General features: G+C 39.3%; 1 protein-coding gene across 2 annotated transcripts in view; it reads right to left on the bottom strand.

The window, feature by feature from the left end:
• Window positions 1-1,763: 1,763 nt before the first annotated feature.
• LOC140204144 (transmembrane gamma-carboxyglutamic acid protein 3) overlaps window positions 1,764-20,112 on the bottom strand; it is a 43,407-nt gene continuing 25,058 nt past the window's right edge. For both annotated transcript variants that reach the window (XM_072270560.1, XM_072270561.1), the window contains 2 exons: window positions 16,522-16,682; window positions 1,764-6,072 (listed from right to left, as the gene is read on the bottom strand). In XM_072270560.1, coding sequence (XP_072126661.1) covers window positions 5,518-6,072; window positions 16,522-16,682 — 716 coding nt within the window. In that variant the 3' untranslated portion in view covers window positions 1,764-5,517. The remainder of the gene's footprint in view (window positions 6,073-16,521; window positions 16,683-20,112) is intronic.

The following is a 20,112-nucleotide window of genomic DNA, read 5'->3' as shown; positions in this document are numbered from 1 at the left end:
GAAGGAAATAAACAGTCAACATTTTGGATCAAGACCATTTATCCCAAGACCATAAATAGAGAAAATAGCCTCTTTTTAAAAATTTTTTATAAATTACCTTAGATTTCTTCTAAATTCCAGTTAGTATACTTCAATCCTAGAAGTAATATGGAGGTACATGAAGCATAGAAAAATAGAGGGCTCTGCACTAGGGAAAATTCTAGGCAGTCTCTAGAGTAGGTTACATGGTCGGCACAACATTGTGGGCCGAAAGGCCTGTAATGTGCCGCTCTGTGTTCTAATAGTTGTTATATAGTGCATTTTATATAGCAAACATCTCCCAAGGAACTTAACATGCATTTTATGCTGAAATAGAGATTTTATCACAGATGACAAAAGGGGTAAATTAAAGAGGTTTATAAGATGTCTTAAAAGAAGATAAATGTTCTGAATTTCAGAAACTTAGGACTTCAGCTGAAAGTAATGCAGTCAATAGTGGAACTATAGAGTCACACAAGAATCAAAATTATTATAGTGCAAATATCTCTGGGTTGTAGAACCAGAATCAGTTTTATTTTCACTGACATACTGTATGTCATGTAATTTCTGTTCTGTAGATTACATAAATAGGAAGGGGGTGAACCCAAAGAGTTTTAGAAACAGAAACATCGCTTGATTGGAGCCAATGTAAGTCAATGAACAGAGCAGTGATGAATGACTGGGAATCGTTGGAAGTTAAGACAGTATCAACTGAGCATTGGATAAATCATATTTGCAGGAAGTAAAACAAGGGAGACCTATACCATGTTGAGATAACATAGCTAGAACAGAATGAAGATTACATAAGCATGGATGAGAATTTTGGCAGCAGGTAAACTGTTTAAAGTCTGCAGTCAAACAATACAACATTCAGGAGTTTTGGAAACAGGAACTCAATGCTGGTTTGCATACGGCACCAGTTTACACATTTTCTAGTTCAGATTCAGCTGGTTGTCTGGGAAAGAGATTAAGTCAGTGGTGAAAGAAGAGAATTAGTACTGTTGACTGAGAAAATGGCTTTGGGTCTCCTAATATTCAACAGCTTATCCAATCATGGATGTCAGGCAAACAGCTGGCAACGTTAATTTGACGCTCACATGCAAAGAAACTAGAAGTGATTCTCAGACCAAGACTGGAAGGAAAAAAAAGGATCCAAACCAGGGCAGCTCTATACAGCTGGCCAACAGATAAGAAATACAAGAACTGCAGCCAATCAAAAGAAAAACTAAACAGACTGAGGCAAGAAGGGAATGTATGTATCTCTCCTCAGAAACCTCACAATCAAGGAACTGATCTTGTGAATTGACATTCTGCCTTCTCTATGAGAAGTGTACCTACACATGAAGCACTCTAAGTGTTCTCACCCTAGCCCTATGCAAACTGAAGTGAGATATCATTACTCACACTCACATTCAAATTCATATCTGTACTTCCAAGAGCTAGACCCAATGGTTTTTGGCAAAATCATTGAAGCAACTAGTTCTATTAATGGTGTAACAAAAAAAAACCTCAGAAAATTTTTTACTGCTGTTCGAGGTAATAACAGGTGTATGATTTTACAGAATTGCATAGAAACAGAAGAGTAATTTTAAAATACAATACTTACTGTCAAGTTGTTATTGTTATAACAAAAATCACATTATTTTTCTGTGGAATTCTGCATGATATTATTGAACCTCAAACGGTAAACTATATATTCTTTGTTGAAAAAGTCCCATCTTTATTGAATTGCACATTTTTGAAAGGGAATTGCCTCAGGTGTAATCACAGACCAACAGGATAGTTAGTGTTAGTAGAATACACTCCATTCATGTACACAGCATTAGGAAATAATTTCTGATTTATTTTCAAATTAATATTAGTTTTTTAATGAATGCAATGGGAAAGGAAGAGAGCTCAGCCCACAATAGCATTCAAATTCAGTGCTGGAGCATATAAAGTACATTGTTTAAGGTTTGCATTTTTATATATAAAGTCATCAATTTTCCACAATTATTGTCTCCCACTAGTCAACAAGAATGCTGTTGTTTTTGGAAACTTTAAAACAAGGCAATTACAAGTTGTAGCACAAATCCACTATGCAAGATAAATCTGAGAAAACAATCTCAAAATTTAAAAAAATCCATTAAAACTAAACTTCTAAAGTACACCACGAGTGAACCCTCACAATTGCAATAACTTGCATTTATTTTGCACCAATTTAGGGAGAAACGATTCTTCAGAGAGTTGTAATTCAATTTAAAACATAATTAGAGTAGCACATTGGCACAGCAGTTGGTGCTGAGGCCTTGCAATTCCATTAACCAAAGGTTTGATCCTCACCTTGGATGTCAACCATGTTCTCCCTGTATCTGCTTAGGTTTCCCTGCAGGTGCTTTGCTTTCCTCCCCTCCCATGCTCAAAGACATGCTGGTTGGTATTTAATTGGCTAATATAATTTACTTATGTAGTGTATATGTGTAATAGAAGACAGATAGGAATTGACAGGGATGCGAGTGGCAAATGTAAAGGCTGACGATGAGTCCGTGTGGAATTTGTAAGCCAAACGGCTTGTTTCTGTGCTGTATGGTTTGATGACTCCAAGCAGCAAGCAAAAAGTTACCAGTGGTTTTTTTTATTTATTCATTTTTTCAGGAAGTGGATGCTGTTGCCATGGCCAGTATTTATTTTCCATCATAATTACTCTTAAGAAGATGGTGGTTTGCTAGCTTGTTGAACCATTGTTCTCAGATTAAGGTACACTGACTGTGCTGCTCGATAAAGGGTTTCCAGCAGCAATGAGTGTGAGTAGTGATACATTTTCAAGTCAGGATGACTTGTGACCAATAGGGGAATTGTGCTGAGGCCTTGCAATTCCATTAACCAAAGGGGAATATTGGTATTCCATTCATTTGCTGTCTTGTTGGTAGAGGTCATATGTTTGAGATGTGATGCCAGAGTAGGCAGGAGTTTGCAATGAAACACAGTAGCCACAATGTGCTATCAGTAGATGCAATGAATGGTTAGAATACAGAATGAAGTACCAAGCAGGCTTCATCCTACATGGTGTCACACTTCTTGAATGTTCTTGGATGTCCATTCATCTAGACAAGCGGAGCATTCTCCATCACACTCCTCACTAATTGTGGAAAGACTTTGGGATGTCAGGAGGCAAGTCACACAGTGAAAGATATCCAGCCTCTGACCTGATCTCAGAGGCACAGTGTTGATGTGGTTGATCTTTTTGAGATCCTGCTTATTAGTGGAAGACACAACAATGGTAATGCATTGAATGGCAAGGGTAAGTAACTGGAAGCAGTCATTACCTGGCTCTTCTGTGGTGTGACTGCTCATTGCCAGTGATCAGCCCATTCCAGAAGGTGTGGAGGTCTCCACATTTTTTGAGAAGTTATAAGTGGCCAGAGAGAGTGTGTTGGAAGCATATTTGCTGACAGCACTTAAGAAGTGTTTAACCAAACACTTCAATCACCAAGGCATAAAAGCCTTTGGCCATTTGTGGGAAAAAGAGATTGATAAAGATGTGTACCACTGGTAGGTATCGATGTGGTGAGCCAAAGTGACTGTTTTCCATGCTTTACCGCTTTTATAATCATTTCTACTTATGACCTTAAAGAGTGTGATGAAGAAATGCAAAAATAAAATTTCAAAATGTGATCTAGATGAGTAAAAGTGCATAGCCAGTGGCTTGAAAGAATGAGTAGACAGACAGGCAAAAGATACAGGATAACACATTCAAGTCAGCAAAGTGGAAAATACAGGGATTTGGAGGGTTGGTAGGTTTTCAGCTAAAGAGGTAGGGTGGCAAGCTGTGAAGGGATTTAAACAAAGAATTTTAAAGAAAAGTGCTTATTACTTTTTTGTTATCAATATCAAACTTCCAATTTAAAACTAATCCAAGATTTAGTCAGATCTCATTAAGAGGGATGCTCAGAAACACACGTTGAGACCCTCAGTGGTAGAGCAACATTAAGGACGGCAATTGTATGGTGACGGTCAACATGTAACTATTCCACAGCTTTAATAAAATCCTAATCAATAGGAAGAGTTATTATGATCCTGAATGACAGACAGTTTCCTGGCATTGGTTAAAATCTAATCAAGTAACCTACTGGCAAAATTTGACAATTGTATCCAATTACCAAAACACATTGTAGTATATCAATATTAATCAGAAACAACCCTTCATCAAATATAGTCCATTTGGCCACAGCAACACATATTGTTGGCCCAAACTATGAAAATTGTCAAACCTTTAATGAGTCGAAAATGAATTAAAATTCCAGTATAATTAATGGGAAAATTGAGCATCATCCCAAACAGTGAAGATGGGCTTTTTCTACTATCTTCAGTAACCAGAAATTGTATAGAATTGGTATTGAAAAACAATATCATCTCTCAACCATGCAATTAACCATCTCAATTACCTCAATGCTTAATAAGCAGACATCTGCACTTTCAGTTTTTGTTTAAGTTCAATGAAAATGCAGCCTAAAGAAATTTGAGATGGTATCCTCTTATGATAAAATTACTGTTAATATTTTAGGCATCCAATTCACTACTAAATTACTTTCCAAACAGCACAGCAATTATACATATCCTTGTACCTAGCAAACTGATAAATCTCTCTCTCTTTCATCACAGACTGTAAAAGTTAAGCGCTTTCAAACAGCTCATGTTTCTTTTTCTGAACTTCAAAATACAGCTGGTCAGAGAGAACAGCTACCATTGTCAAAATTCCCCTGACCTGATATTGGGACAGGTCATGGTGGGGAGGGAAAGGGAGTAAAAGGAGGGTTCTGGTACCTTGTAATTTGATGGCAGCAGCAAGTTTCAGAAATGGCAAATATCCTGATGTGACAGCTTTGTCCCATTCCCTGAAATTTACTTCAAGTATAAACTGAGGAGGCAGCAGTCTGCTTACAAGGCATACCTTCTCTTCTGTGCTTAACATTTTTTTTAAAAAAAGGTACATTGCAAATCCCAAAGTACTAAGCAAGGCCACTGCATCTTTAGAAATCCCACAACTTTTACTCTTATTGCATAAAGTAAAAATGTGACATAACTGGCAGTGGTGCTGTATTAACAAAGAAATAGGATCACATATGTATCAATGTTGTTATTTGCCACCACAGTAGTCACAAAAAGTTACACTGCTGATACTGACTACTTAATTTAGTTTGGCTTCAGTTGTGTGTGTTTTTAGTGGGTTAAACACCTCTTTTACCCTGCATAATAAAATGGAATAGTCTCTGCAAGGTATTCAACAAGAATGTTATAGTACAATCCAATTTTGATTTTAAAAAGTCAACATTTTCCCGACCTCATTGTACTTAACTGCTTTACTCAAAGTCAATCGGCCACCTGAACTTTTATGCAGTTTCTGGAAGTAAATTTTGCCCAAGCAGTAACAGGTAGACACAGTTGTCTCAAAGCAGAAGGTCTCTTACTCCAGCATGCTATCTTCACTGAATCAGTAATTTCCACCAGACCTCCAGCCAGTTATTTGTTTGTGGTGGTCTGGCGTGATACAGCCGGGTGTACTCTGACAATCTCTTCATATTTTGGTGGTGGATCACTATATGGTGTAGTTGTCTCCTCCCCACTGCTTTCAACATGTCCAGTAACCTCTTCATATGAAGGTGGCGGGGTCGCATTGGACAGTCTAGAAGAGACAGATGCGGACTGTTCCTGTGTGTACAAATTTCTATTTGATGGCTGCCCACTGGGCTCACTGCGATCTAAGGTAGGTCTTGTACCCTGCTCATGATGAGATGGGTCTGACTGTGCATGTGATGTCTCCCGATGCACTAAAACCCGAGGGAGGCTTCGTGTCGTACGGCTTGTCAGGTACCTGCTCTGAGAGTACGTTGGCCGGCGTCGAGTTGCTTTTTGCAGCTGACACCTCCAGATCACAAAGAGTGCAATAACAATCAACAGTGCTACACCCAGGAGAGGGACAACAACATAGATTGCATCAGTGCGTTCTACACGCAGACCAGAGTTGTTGCTGGGAGTTGTGTACAGATTACTACTATATCCCTTCCAGAACTCCATCTGTTTGAAGAGGGGAAAAAAAATGAATATCTTAGAATCAGACTCAAGTTTCATCATTCAAATATTACAAATACTACTTACTTAATAAAAATCCAGATAATTTCTCTCAGATAACATGCCAAATGTGATTAGACTTATTTGCATCAGTAAGCTTTTGAAATATAAATCAGAGTTGTTAATACTGCAAGAAAATATTCCCCCCCAAAAGGAAAATTAGTCAGTCTGTCACCCCAACTGAGGCTGCTGTAAATGTGATTTATTTTGTAGGAATAGTCAAAAGAAGTTGCATGTGCCTTCCTCTATTAATAATCTTTTTTAATGCAACTTCTCTCATACCAGCATATTTGGAACCACAATGAATAAAATATGTGCAATGAGTGGCTCAGAAGGTTAATCTCATCAGTGGCTGAGCAGCACTGATCAACAACACCTTCAAGTTTGATCTTGTCTGCTCTGATTAATAGGTCTTAATTAATGTGGCAGGTAGAATGCTAAAATTAGCTTCAACTAAGCTTCCGACTCTTGATGGACATTCACTGACCCCTGCTGACTGTAAATAGAAACAGGGTTTGTTGCAATGGTCCAGAAATTGCATGATCTGCAAACATTTTCACTTCAGACTTGCATGCAAAGCATCTTCAGATAACAGAGTGCATCAGGCAACACAAGGTCTAAATATCTTCAGGGAAAAGGGAAATGAAGACAAGGGAAAAAAAAAACAAAAGTTTACCATGTGGCCAGGGCAGCAGTGTAGCAGAATTTGGGGTTCAATTCCCACAGCTGTCTGTAAGGAACTTGAATGTTCTCCCTATGACACGTGGCTTTCTTCAGGATGCCCCAATTTTCTCACACATTCCAAAGACACACAGATTAGGTAGGTAGATACTTGATATTGATCCCACAGGAAATTAGTGTCACAGTAGCTTCACAAGTGCACAGGTATACAAATATTAGAAGAGATGTAAGAAAGAATTAAAGTAAATTACCTTAAAAATAAGGTTAGTTAGTTATGGGTATACTACCAAGGTGCCAGAAGTATGGCGATATCTGCAGGCTGCTCGCAGCACATCCTCAGAGTGTGTTGGTCATTGATGTAAGTGATACATTTCATTATCTATACACATGACAATGCTTATCCAAATCTAATTTAATGTTAACATTGTCAGCACATGAACCAGAAAGTTGTGGGGCATGTCACACTGTAGATGTTTCAACACAAGTCTCGTGTGATATTCCAATGTACTATTGAAGTGCAGAAATTTTCTGAGCAGAATTTTTATTTATTCCATTTGTTTTTTGCACCTGAGCATCAATGCTAAGGCCAACATTTATTGCCTATCAAAGTCTCCCTTCAGAGATGGTAATGAACACCTTCTTAAACAGTTGCAGTCTTTCTAGTGAAGTTACTTACATAATGCAGTTGGGGAGGGATTTCCGGGCACAATGAAGGAACGGTAATTTCACAGTGAGATATTCTGTGACTAAGGGAAATCTGCAGGTGTGGGGTTTCCATGCACCTGTTGCTTGTTTTTCTTGATTGCAGAGGCCATGGGTTGGAAAATATTATTACAGTAGCCTAGGCATGCAACTGCAGTGTATTTTGTAAATAATGCACTCCGTTACCACTGCATGCCAATCATGGAGAGAATTCATGGATCAATACAAGTTACAAAAAAATAGATAGTGGAGACCTTTCTGCGGAAAGCGTCTCCGTCCCTAAGATGTCTACTGTACCTTGTTGTGTTGAATAAAGAAGCTGCTTTGTATAAAAAAAATAGATAGTGCAAAAGGGGAATAGTGAGGTTCTGTTCATTGACCATTCAGAACTCTAATGGCGGAGAGGAGAAGCTGTCCTAAAATGGTGAGTATGGGGCTTCAGGCTCCTGCAGTTCTTCCTGATGGTATTAATGAGAAGAGGGCATGTCCTGTTTGGTGATGATCCTTAATGATGAAGACGTCCCCGATGGTGGGAAGGGTTGTGCTTGTGATGAAGCTAGCTGAGTGTACAACCCAGTGGCAGCTTCTTTCCATCTTGCATATTGGAGCCTCCATTCCAGGTGGGAAAATAACCAGAATGTTCTCCACCATACATGTATAGAAATATGTTACAATCCTCAAACTCCTAATGAAGAAGGGCACGACTTCTTTGTGATTGCATCAATATGCTGCACCGAGGATAAGTCTTCCAAGATGACACCCAGACACTTTAAGCTGCTCACCTCTTCCTTTGCTGACCCTTCAATGAGAACTGGAGTATGTTTAACTGACTTCCCCTTCCCGAAGTCCACAATCCATTCCTAGGTCTCACTAATGTTGAGTGCAAGGACGTTCTTGCAATGCCACTCAGCAGCTGATTTATCTCACTCGTGTACATTACCTCATTGCCATCTGAGATTCTGCCAACAAGTGTCATTGGTGAATTTGTAAAATGGTGTTTAAAGTGTGTCTAACCACACAGTCATGAGTTTAAAGAGAATAGGGCAGTGAGTTAAACATACATCCCTTAGATGTGCCTGTGTTGATTGTCAGCAAGGACATGTTATCACCAATCTGTACTGTGGTCTCCTGATAAGGAAGCCAAGGATCCAGTTGCAGAGAGTGATACAGATGCCCAGGTGCTTAAGTTTGTTGACTAGCAGTGAGGGAATGATAATGTTGGTAGGGCTGTAGTCTATCAACAGCAGCCTTACAGCTGTTGACCTGGTGCTCCAAAGCAGAATGGAGAACCAGAGAGATCATGTAGGAATCTGGCTGAGATATCAAAAACAGGCTGCTTTCTCCTGTATGGCATTTAGTTTCTTCATTGTTATCAAAGCTGTAGTCATCTAGGCAAGTGAGAAGTAATCCATCACACTCCTTACTTATGCCTTGTAGGTAAAATGCTTTAGTATGTCAGGAATGAGTCATTTGCTGCAAAATACTTAGACTTGGCAGTGATGCCCAGAGGACAAGTAACAGGATATTCACCTCCATCAGTCCGTATTAACTAACATTTATGTGAAAAGGATACTCAATTTGAATTTTATTAAAAGGTTATTTGATACTAAAAATCAATATTTACAAACACGATATCTTTGCACCTTTATAGTTTTGGTTCTACTCACAATCTCATTCCTTCATTCTTTCATTTGTTTCTGCACCAAACTGTACTAACACCACTCCCTTCAAACTTAATAATAGATCCTAAAGTCTGTTTGTGACATGCTCATTACTGGCCAGCATATTCCTACCAACTGCCATATAAGCCAAGATCTTAGGCATCAATGGCTCTAACATTACTCAGACTCTTCTACCCAATAGTCAGTGGATGAGTGATACCACGCTGTATTCACTGAATGATATTAACATTTATAAATGTTCAGCTGATGGAGCCAAAAGCCTTATGTGCTGTGTATCTGCATCCAAAATGTCATCTATCAAGGAGACCATCCAGGCCTACATATAGGGCCCATTAGGCCCTCAGCTCTTGGCTGAAGAGGAACAAATAAATTCATTGTCCTTTTCAGGAAAACAACACAAAGGGAAATTTATCAAATGTTTAAATTGGATCAGGAGGAGGGATTAAAATTTGGCGTTATACAAACATAGGTCAACTTATTGGTGCACATGGCTTATCTCACCACCTTCAATCTATCCTATTCACTCTTCCAGCTGTTTGGAATTGAAATTGTGCACATTAAGTGCGCATGCGCCGGTCGTGCATGTAGCCTGGTACAGCCGTTCCGATCTATTCTTACTTTCTTCTTCTTACTTTTAACTTAGGTTATTTTTTGTATTTTTTTTCTCACAGTAACACATCGAAGCTGCACCCTCTCTAACATGCTGGTAGAGAGAGTTTTATTTGGGTTTTCTTTAGCGCTGGAAATGGTTACATCCCAACACATGGGACAGAAGCAAGGTTGCATTGTGTATTCCACAGACCAGCAAATACCGGCCGGTTTAGCGAACAGAGCGGCGGACACCCCTGCTGAAATCCGGAGGAAAACACACAGAGGATGCAGAGGGGGATCACAAAGCCGAGGAAAGAGGACCGGGTCGAGACAACAGACTTTTGGAGAAGAGGAGTTCGGTGGGTAATACCGTTCCGGCTGACCGGAAGTGCACTGACAGCAGTAATCGTAAAGGAGTTGGGTGCTTACTGATCTGGTTAACAACGGATGGTGCAATCCGGGGCATATTACGATCGAGGAACGTGTTTGCAGACTGGATATTGAACTTTTTACTGTTGGACTTTGGCCACATTCCACCGTGATACAACACTTGGCGGCACGGGAGGTCGTTCTTGCCTGTGGCCATCGAAGGTGCAGCTCCTCCCGTGGAGGGTCAGACACCCTGAGCCAATAGACTGGTCCTGGACATATTATCCATCTGGCATAGTTTGCATTTTGTTGTTTGATTGTTGGGGGGGTTTTGTATTGCTATACTTACGCTCTATTCTTGGTTGGTGCGGCTGTAACGAAACCAGATTTCCCTCAGGATTAATAAAGTATATCTATCTATCTCTCTGGTATTAAAAATAAGGTAAGTGGTGGAGGAAGTACTAGATATCAAGACTCTACATTTCCTTGTTTATTCCTTGCACTGTCCACATTAGAAAGCAGGAAAGGAAATGTGATTGTGCATGATTGTGAAATATCAATGTGCCAGTGAGGTAGAGGGTAACAACCTTTTGCGCAGTAGTCACAAAAGATGTGTGCATGCACAGATCTTAGAGGGAACATCACTCCTGAACCTAAATGGAATTCAGCTCACTAAATTAGACACAGCACAACATCTTGCTGCTTATATAGTATAAAACTACAGTCAAAATACAATTAAAAATCTATTTTTTTTTCATGCAGGCACTGCCAACCATGTGTACATGCCACTGAGCCTCTGACTGGTCCTCTTAGCCACAGTATGTGCATGACTGGTCTATTTAAATATCTGGTCAATGGTGACCCCCTGGAATGCCAGTGTTAGGGGACTTCGATGGTAATGCAAAAATCAAGGCCCTATTCAGTCTTCTCTGATAGAGTAGTTCTCATATCAACCACTGCAATGGTTGCAAGATCAGGCTTGTTAAATCAAGAACTCAATAGCTCAAATCAAGAAAAAGGTAGTGAATTGTTTAACTGCTTTCAAGGTATTTTCCTGAAACAAAATGTTGCAGAAAGATTGATTCTGTAACAAGCCAAATCCTATCCTTAGCCAAATTTCTGATCTTCATCCTTTAATAACCACTTCAAAAAAATTCAAGGAGTTTCTTAGGCACGTCCTATCCTGTATAAATGTACATGACTTCTTGTAGTAATGAAAAATTGCTAGAGATATTCAGTCACAATATCCTTAATTACTTATTCCAGTAAAAACCTGATAATATCTAGTATTTAATTCTCTGTTTTCCTCCACCACTTACCTTATTTTTAATACCAGAGGGATGTGCACAATTTCAATTCCAAATCAGCGTTTCCTGAATTAATTTGCACATCCTTGAATTATATATAACATTCCAATGCCCTCGTCTACTTCCTCTAAAACTTTGAGATTGAAACCATCTGGTTTGGGGGATACATTTCTTTGGTATACTTATTTTCTTCATTGCTGTGAACCCTTGCTGAGGCCCTTCATCCGATTTAAAATCACCTGAGAGGCATCTACTTAGATAGTAAATAATTCCACACAGTAATTATTTAAATAGCATACCTTGTCAAAATTGCAAATGTCACTCTACTCTTCAAGAAGGAAGCCAGAAGAAAGGAAATTATAGGCCAGTTAGCCTGAGCTCAGCAGTTGGGAAGATGTCAGAGTCAATTGTTAAGGATGTGGTCTTGCGGTTCTTGGAGGCACATGATAAAATAGACCAAAGTCAGCATGGTTTCCTTAAGGGAAAATCCTACCTGACAAATCTGTTGGAATTCTTTGAGGAAATAACAAGCAAGATAGACAAAAGGGGAAAAAAAATAAATCTGTGGATGTTGTGAACTTAGATGTTCAAAAGATCTTTGACAAGGTGACACACACAAGGCTGCTTAACAAAATAAGAGCCCATGGTACTACAATAAAGATATGAGCATGATTAGAAAATTAACTGATTGGCAGGAGACAGCAAAGAGTGGGAATGAAGAGGGCAACACTCACAACACGCTGGAGGAACTCAGCAGGTCAGGCAGCATCTGTGGAAAAGATCCACAGATCCAAAGATTCAGGCCGGAACCCTTCGTCAGTATTGTAGAGGGAAGGGGCTCTGGCCCGAAACGTCGACCAATCTTTTCCATGGATGCTGCCCAACCTTGCTGAGTTCCTCCAGCGTGCTGTGAGTGTTGCTTTGACCCCAGCATCTGCAAATTATTTTGTGTTTGTGGAATAAAGAGGGCGTTTTCTGGTTGGCAAATGGTGACTCGTGGTGTTCTGCAGGGTTGTTGTTGGGACTGCTTCTTTAACGTTATATATCAATTATGTACATAATGGAATTGATGGCTTCGTGGCCAAGTTTGTGGATGATATGAAGATAAGTGGAAAGGCAGGTAGTGTTGAAGAAACGGGAAGCTGCAGTAGGCCTTTGACAGATTAGGAGAATGGACAAAGCACTGCCAGATGGAATAGTGTCAGGAAGAATACCGTCATGTACTTTAGTAGAAAAAATGAAAGAGTTGACTATTTTCTAATCGGGCAGAAAATTCAAAAATCCAAGGCACAAAGGGACTTGGGAGCCCTCTTGCAGGATTCCCTAAAGGTTAACTGGCAAGTTGAGTCAGTGGTAAGGAAGGTAAATACAATGTTACCATTCATTTCAAGAGGACAAGAATATAAAAGTAAGGATTAAAGCTGAGGATTTATAAAGGCACTGGTAAGGCAGCACTTGGAGTATTATGAGCAGTTTTGGGCTCCTTATCGAAGAAAGGACGTGTTGGCATTGGACAGGCTTCAGAGAGGGTTCACGAGAATAATTCTTGGAATAAAAGGGTTAGCGTATGAGAAGTGTTTGATGGCTTTGGGCCTTTGGGCTTTGCTGGAATTTAGAAGAATAAGGAGGGGGATCTCATTGAAACCTATCGAATGTTGAAAGGCATGCATAAAGTTCACAACAGGCAACATCCTCTCCACGTGGGGGAGTTTAAGACTATAGCACACAGCCTCAGAATAGAGGGACATCCATTTGGAATAGAGATGAGGAGGAATTTCTTTAGCCAGAGAGTGGTGAATCTGTGGAATTTGTTGCCACAGGCAACTGTGGAGGCTAGGTTTGTATGTATATTTAAGGCAGATGTTGATAAAGATTCTTGATTGGTCAAGGCAGGAAAGGTTACATGGGGAAGCTAGGAGAATGGGTTGAGAGGGAAAATAGATCAGCCATGATCAAATGGCAGAGTACACTCAATAGGCCGAATAGCCTAATTCTACTCCCATCTCTTATGGTTTATATTTAATTTATAATATCAGTGTTAATAGTTGTCGGGGGGGGGGGGGGGCGCAACTTTTTCCTAATATGCTTGTGATCAGTTTTATGATAAATTTGCTATCATTGTAGGTTTATTTTTCCATTCCCCATCTGCATTTATAACTACACAAATGTTTCCCTTTGATTTTCCTTGTATCCTTCTGCATCACTAGAATTAGTACAGATTTTAGTCTATCCAAAAAAAGGGAGTGCAATGCGTATTTTGATACCAGTTGCTAGTTTTACATTCCTACATTTGTTCATACCACTGCTTGCAATAAATAAAAGCATTGACTTAGAAGTTATTCTGTTTCTCAAAGTTAGGTTAGTTTGATAATGCATGGGAGGCAGCAGCTGTGTATTTAGTGGGAAAGAGAGGGATGCAAATAGTGCGTTCCAGGACATTGTGCAAATGGATAGAGTAGTTGTATAAACAAGGATAAACCTTCTGTTGAAAAGAATCAAGAACAAAGGAGTCTGGTCCAGTCATCAGAGATGTAGGGATCAAGTCTAGTCATCAGGGATAAGGGACTTGGTCGGAATGATGGCTAGGAATATGTTTACGTCAGCATTCGTTAATAGAGCAACACATGGATAGGGGATATTTAGATTCAAAGAGTGGTTAAAAATTTATAAAGAGACTTAGCTGTAGGAAGTTCCTCTGCCATATTTCACTTCTAAAGACCTAGTCAGGCTGGTCTCCTGTAGATCACAAAGAATCCAGTCCTGATTTTTCTTTTGACTCTTAATTTCTAACAATGCCCACTTACAAATGAATTTAAATAAATTGCCTTTGAAATGTGAATTGGTCAACATTTGGTACTGTTTGTGCATGCCCAAAAATGTCTATGTACAAGACGTACCTGAGCACAAAGGACCCACCCAGAACAAATTTAGCATCAGTTGCAGGTTGTGTTATAAGACCCCAAGACATAGGAGCAGAATTAGGCCATTTGGCTCTGCCATTCGATTATGGTTGATTTATTTTCCCCCTCAGTTCCATTCACCCCATCCCCTTTGATACCCTTAAAAATCAAGAACTTATCAAACTCCGCTTTAAATATGCCTAATGACTTTGCCTCCACAGCAGCCTGTGCAATGAATTCCACAGATGCAACACCCTCTGGCTAAAGAAATTCCTCCTTATCTCTGTTCCAAAGGGATGTCATTCTATTCTGAGGCTGTGCATTCTGGTCCTATGTTCTCTCACTATTGGAAATATCCTATCCTTGTCTAATTTATCTAGACCTTTCAATATTCCGTAACTTTCAATGGGAGGTCCCCCTCATTTTTTAAAAAAATTCTAGTGAATACAAGCATTACTCCTTGTTTTAATATTCTAGTCCTCTTGAAATGAATGCTAACATTACATTGGCCTTTCTTCCTACCAACTCAATCTGCACGTTAACCTTTAGTAAATCCTGCACCATGACTCCCAAGTCCCTTTGCAGCCCAGATTTTTGAACTTGCTCCCTGTTCAGAAACTATTTTCTAAATGAGTGCAAATTCAGAAATCAGAGGTGCTGTTTTCTTTGCCTTTATTCCTTCTACCAAAGTGCATAACCATACACTTCCCTATGTTGCATTCCATCTACCACTTCTTTGACCATTCTCCCAACCTTCCAAATCTTTTTGCCAACTCCCTTCTTCCTCAACACTACCTGCCACTCCACCTATCTTTGTATCATCTGCAAATTTGACCACAAAGCCATCAATTCCATCATCCAGATCATTTATAGAGTGTGAAAAGTGGTAGACCTAACATCAACCCCTGCATCACCACTAGTCACCAGCAGACAACCAGGAAAGGCCCTCTTTATTATCCCCTTCATTTTCATTCTTTGTCTTCTGCCAGTCAGCCAATCTTCTATCCATGTTACTATCTTTCCTGTAATACCATGTACCTTGTTTTGCAGCCTCACGTGCAGCACCTTGTCAAAGGCCTTATGAAAATCCAAGTGAACAATATCCACTGTCTCCTTTGTCTATCCTACCGGTTGTTTCCTCAAAGAATTCCAACAGATTTGTCAGACAAGATTTACCCTTAAGGCAGAGGTTCCCAACCTTTTTTTATGCCATGGACCAAAGCATTAAGGAAGGGGCCAGTAGACCCCAGGATGGGAACCCTTGCCTTAAGGAAACCATGCTGATTTCAACCTATTTTATCATGTGTCTCCAAGTACCCCAAAACCACATTCTTAATAATGGACATCTTGCCAACCACTTAAGTCAAGCTACCTGGCCTATAATTTACTGTCTTTTGCTTCCCTTATTAAAGAGTGAAGTTACATGCAGGTTCAACTTAGTTCCTGTATTTAGTGCAGAAATATAAACTAGATGGTACTGTCTTTAGAAAAGATAAGGAATAGTGGTGAAATAACTTCAGTGTTGAGATAGAATATAATGATAGTTAAGCAAACAGGAGACTTTATGGATGCAATTAAATAGGACTTTAGAAACAGGTAGTTTATTGACCCCATGGTAATAAATGGGAAGTAATAAAATGCATAACTATAAGGAATTGACAAGAAACAAAGGGAAGAGTTTTAATTTTTATACTAAACAAATTGGTAATAAATTTCTTAAATATTTCCATAATGGAAATAATGCAAGGCTCCTTGAACCCTCACACTGACTGACCTGTTATTCAAAAAATTAATAGCTTTATATGTTGTTACATAGAAGAATAACATGAAATAGCCTTTGATATATCTAGTATCTTTAGAACTCTACAGTAAGTTCATGTACCATTAGACAAAATCTGGCCAACTACTCTTGAAAAATTATACTTATGTGTTCCGAAACACATTTCTATAAATCACTCAGTGCATCTGCAAAGAGTTTTAGTGCAAAATTAGGTGGTATATTTCTGTCTAAACCAATATATCCAAGTAAAATTAGAACCATAGTGGAATCTTCCAAAAGCTCATGATTGACATTTAATCATGTTGGAAGTATTAATAGGAAGTACACAATAAGTTAGAACACAATACATTTTATGTAGACTTCAAAGTAGTTAATACTCTCACCGTTTTTTCTTTGTCCTCAAACACTTCGCTTGCCTCTTCATAGACGCAAATTTCCTCCATACATTCCCGCTCAATACTGCCTTGCCGAATCTCTTCTAGAAAACCATTTGCTCTTGGAAACCGCTTCAGAATAGAATTGGCTTCTTTGGATGTAAGAAACACTACAGGGGCAATAGAAACATTAAAACCTTGATGGTACACTTAAGACCATTAATAAAGTTATTATAATACCTGGAGAAATACAAAGGCTAACTTACTGCAATGAACAAGTTCAAATTAATGTATAAATTAATGGATTCAGATACCAGAACAGTGATATGATCAAAACTGCTAAGTTTTGTAGACATTTATCAATGATCAATCAGTTCATTACGCTTGTCATTTATGAATACACCATGTCCTTCTGTCTTTAAAGGTCAACTCTGCACTGACCAGAATTGGGAAAATAAGTGCACAGATCTAGTATTGACCAGGGATGAAACATACTGCTTGGATCTAGGATTAACCTTGACTTCAGATATTCCAATGGCCTCACAGCAACCATGAAATAGAAAATATTTCTGAATTATATTCAGTTTGAGAGAGTGACCTTTTAAAGATCCCAACTAAGTATTAAAATAAGCAAAAGGTGATTGCTTAGTGTCTGATCTAAACATACAAAATACTTAAGCGTGTAGGGTTGGTCAATTACTATCTAAAACAGAAAATAATCACTATTTTTGTCATGAGCCTTCAGGGTTACAGCAAACCAGCAAGGTCACATTTTTGTTTTAAAAAAAAAAGTGCAAGCATTCAGTATTTCTGTAAAATTACACCGTAGACATTGAACTGTCTTTCTGGCTGTGGTGATTATCCCAGGGTTTAGAATCAATATAATGGCTCCCTGAAGGATGAATTCCAAATTCATTGTGATGAGGTGCAAACATCAGAGCGAAGGATGGTTTCTCCATGGGAAGGGTAATGATAAATATCTGCATAAACCCACACATCATGACAGTAACGTGTTTGGATTAGGAGAATCCAAAATCAGTTGCATTATGTTAAATTATTATTATGATATCCAAGTTCAGAAAATGATGGATTTTTAATTTTATTTTCAACCCAAAATATTGAAAGCTATAATCATATTACTTGTTTATAGGTACAGTGCGGAACAGGCCCTTTCAGCCTGCCGAGTCTCAACACCTAGCAACCCACTTATTTATGGTCATAAGACCCAAGAGCAGAATTAGGCTATTCAGCCCATCTAGTCTTCTCCGCCATTTCATCATGGCTGATCCCGAATCACAATCAACCCCATACATCTGCCTTCGCCATATCATTTGATGCCCTGACCAATCAGGAAACGATCAACTTCTGCTTTAATTATACCCACAGTCTTGGCTTCCATCGCAGTCTGTGGCAGAGCATTCCACAGGTTCACTACTCTCTGGCTATAAAAAAAAAAGCCTCCATACCTCTGTTCTAAAAGGCTGAGGTTGCCCTTCAATTTTGAGGCTGTGCCCTCTAGCTCTGGATAACCCTCACCAGAGGAAACATCCACTTCACATCCACCCCATCTAGTGTTTTAATGAGATCCCCCTGCGTCCTTCTAAATTCCACTGAGTACAGGCTCAAAGCTGGCAAATGCTCCTCATATATTAACCTCTTCATTCCCAGAATCATCCTCATGAACCTCCTCTGGACTCTCTCCAATGACAACACATCTTAAGGGGCTCAAAACTGTTGACAATACTCCGTGCGACCTATCTCTTATAAAGCCTCAGCATTATCTCCTTGCTTTTACATTCTAACCCCCTTGAAATAAATGCCAAAATTGCATCTGTACCACAGACTCAACCCATAAATTAACCTTCTGGGAGTCTTGCACGAGGACTCCCAAGTCCCTCTGCACCTCTGATGTTCGAATTTTCTCCCCATTTAGATAATAGTCTGCAATATTGTTCCTTTTACCAAAATGCATTATCACTGTATTCCATCTGCCTTTTTTTGCCCATTTTTTCCAATTTGTCCAAATCCTACTGCAATCGCATTGCTTCCTCAGCACTACCTACCCCTCCACCTATCTTCGTATCATTCACAAACTTTGCCACAAAGCCATCAATTCCATTATCTAAATCATTGACAAACAATGTGAAAAGTAGCGGTCCCAATACTGATCCCTGAGGAACACCATGAGTCACTGGCAGCCTTCCAAAAAAGGCCCCTTACACCATTCCTCTATCCATTCCAGTATCTTTTCTGTAATGCCATAGGAAAATGATCAAATCTCACCTCCCTTTTACTCTTTACATAAATGAAAAAAAACTTTTAGCATCCTGCTTTATATTATTGACTAGTTTGCCCTCATATTTCATCTTTTCCCTTCTTATAGCTTTTTTAGTTGCCTTTTGCTGGATTATAAAAGCTTCCCAATCATCCAACTTCCCACTCACTTTTGCTACCTTATATGCCCTTTCCTTGGCTTTTATGCAGTCCTTAACTTCACTTGTCAGTCACAGTTGCTTACCCCTGCCATTTGAGAACAACTGCTTCTGTGGGGCATATCTATCCTGCATCCTGTGAACAATTCCCAGAAACTTCAGCCACCTCTGCTCTGCCGTCATCCCCACCAGTATCCTCCTCCATTGCACCTGGGCAAGCTCCTCTCTCACACCTCTGTAATTCCTTTTATCCATTGCAATACTGATACATGTGACTTCTCCCTCTCAAATTGCAGCATGAATTCAATCATATTCTGATCACTGTCTCCTTAGGGTTCCTTTACGTTAAGGCCCCTAATAAGATCTGGGTTATTACACAACACCCAATCTAAGATAACCTTCCCCCTAGTAGGCTCAAGCACAAGCTGCTCTAAAAAGCCATCTTGCAGGCATTCAACAAATTCCCCCTCTTGTGATCTGACACTAACCTGATTTTTTTCAATCCCCTTGCATATTGAAGTCCCCCATTACAATTGTGACATTACCCTTATTACATGCCTTTTTCAACTCGCTTTGCAATCTCAACCCCATATCTTGGCTACTATTTGGAGGCCTATATATGATTCCTATAATGTTTTATTAAACCTTGCAGTTCCCCAATTCCGCCTACGAAGATTCAACATTCTGTGACTCTGTGTCACCCCTTTCTAAAGATGTAATTCCATTTCTTACCAACAGAGCCACATCACCACCTATACCTTCCTGCCTATCCTTTCAATACGAAGTATATCCTTTGATATTAAGCTCCCAAATATGGCCTTCTTTCAGCCCTGACTCAGTCATGCCCACAACATCATACAGACCAATCCCCAATTGCACCACGAGTATGTTCACCCTATTCTGAATGCTACACGCATTTAAATATAGCCATTCATGTTATGTTAGAATATAGAATATAGGCCCTTCAGCCCATGATATTGTACTAACCTTTTAACCTATTTCATAATCTATCTAACCCTTCCATCCTATAGAGCCAATAACCCACCGTATTTCTTTCGTCTATGTGCTTATCTAAAATCTCCCTAATATATCAGCCTCTACTACCAACCCCAGCAGTGCATTCCAGGCACTTACTACTCTCTGTGTAAAACAACTACCTCTGACATCT

This window comes from Mobula birostris, chromosome 10 (genome assembly GCF_030028105.1).
Source record: "Mobula birostris isolate sMobBir1 chromosome 10, sMobBir1.hap1, whole genome shotgun sequence".
Lineage (NCBI taxonomy): Eukaryota > Metazoa > Chordata > Chondrichthyes > Myliobatiformes > Myliobatidae > Mobula > Mobula birostris.
Note: the sequence above shows the minus strand (reverse complement) of the source record. Positions and strands in the feature narration are given on the sequence as shown.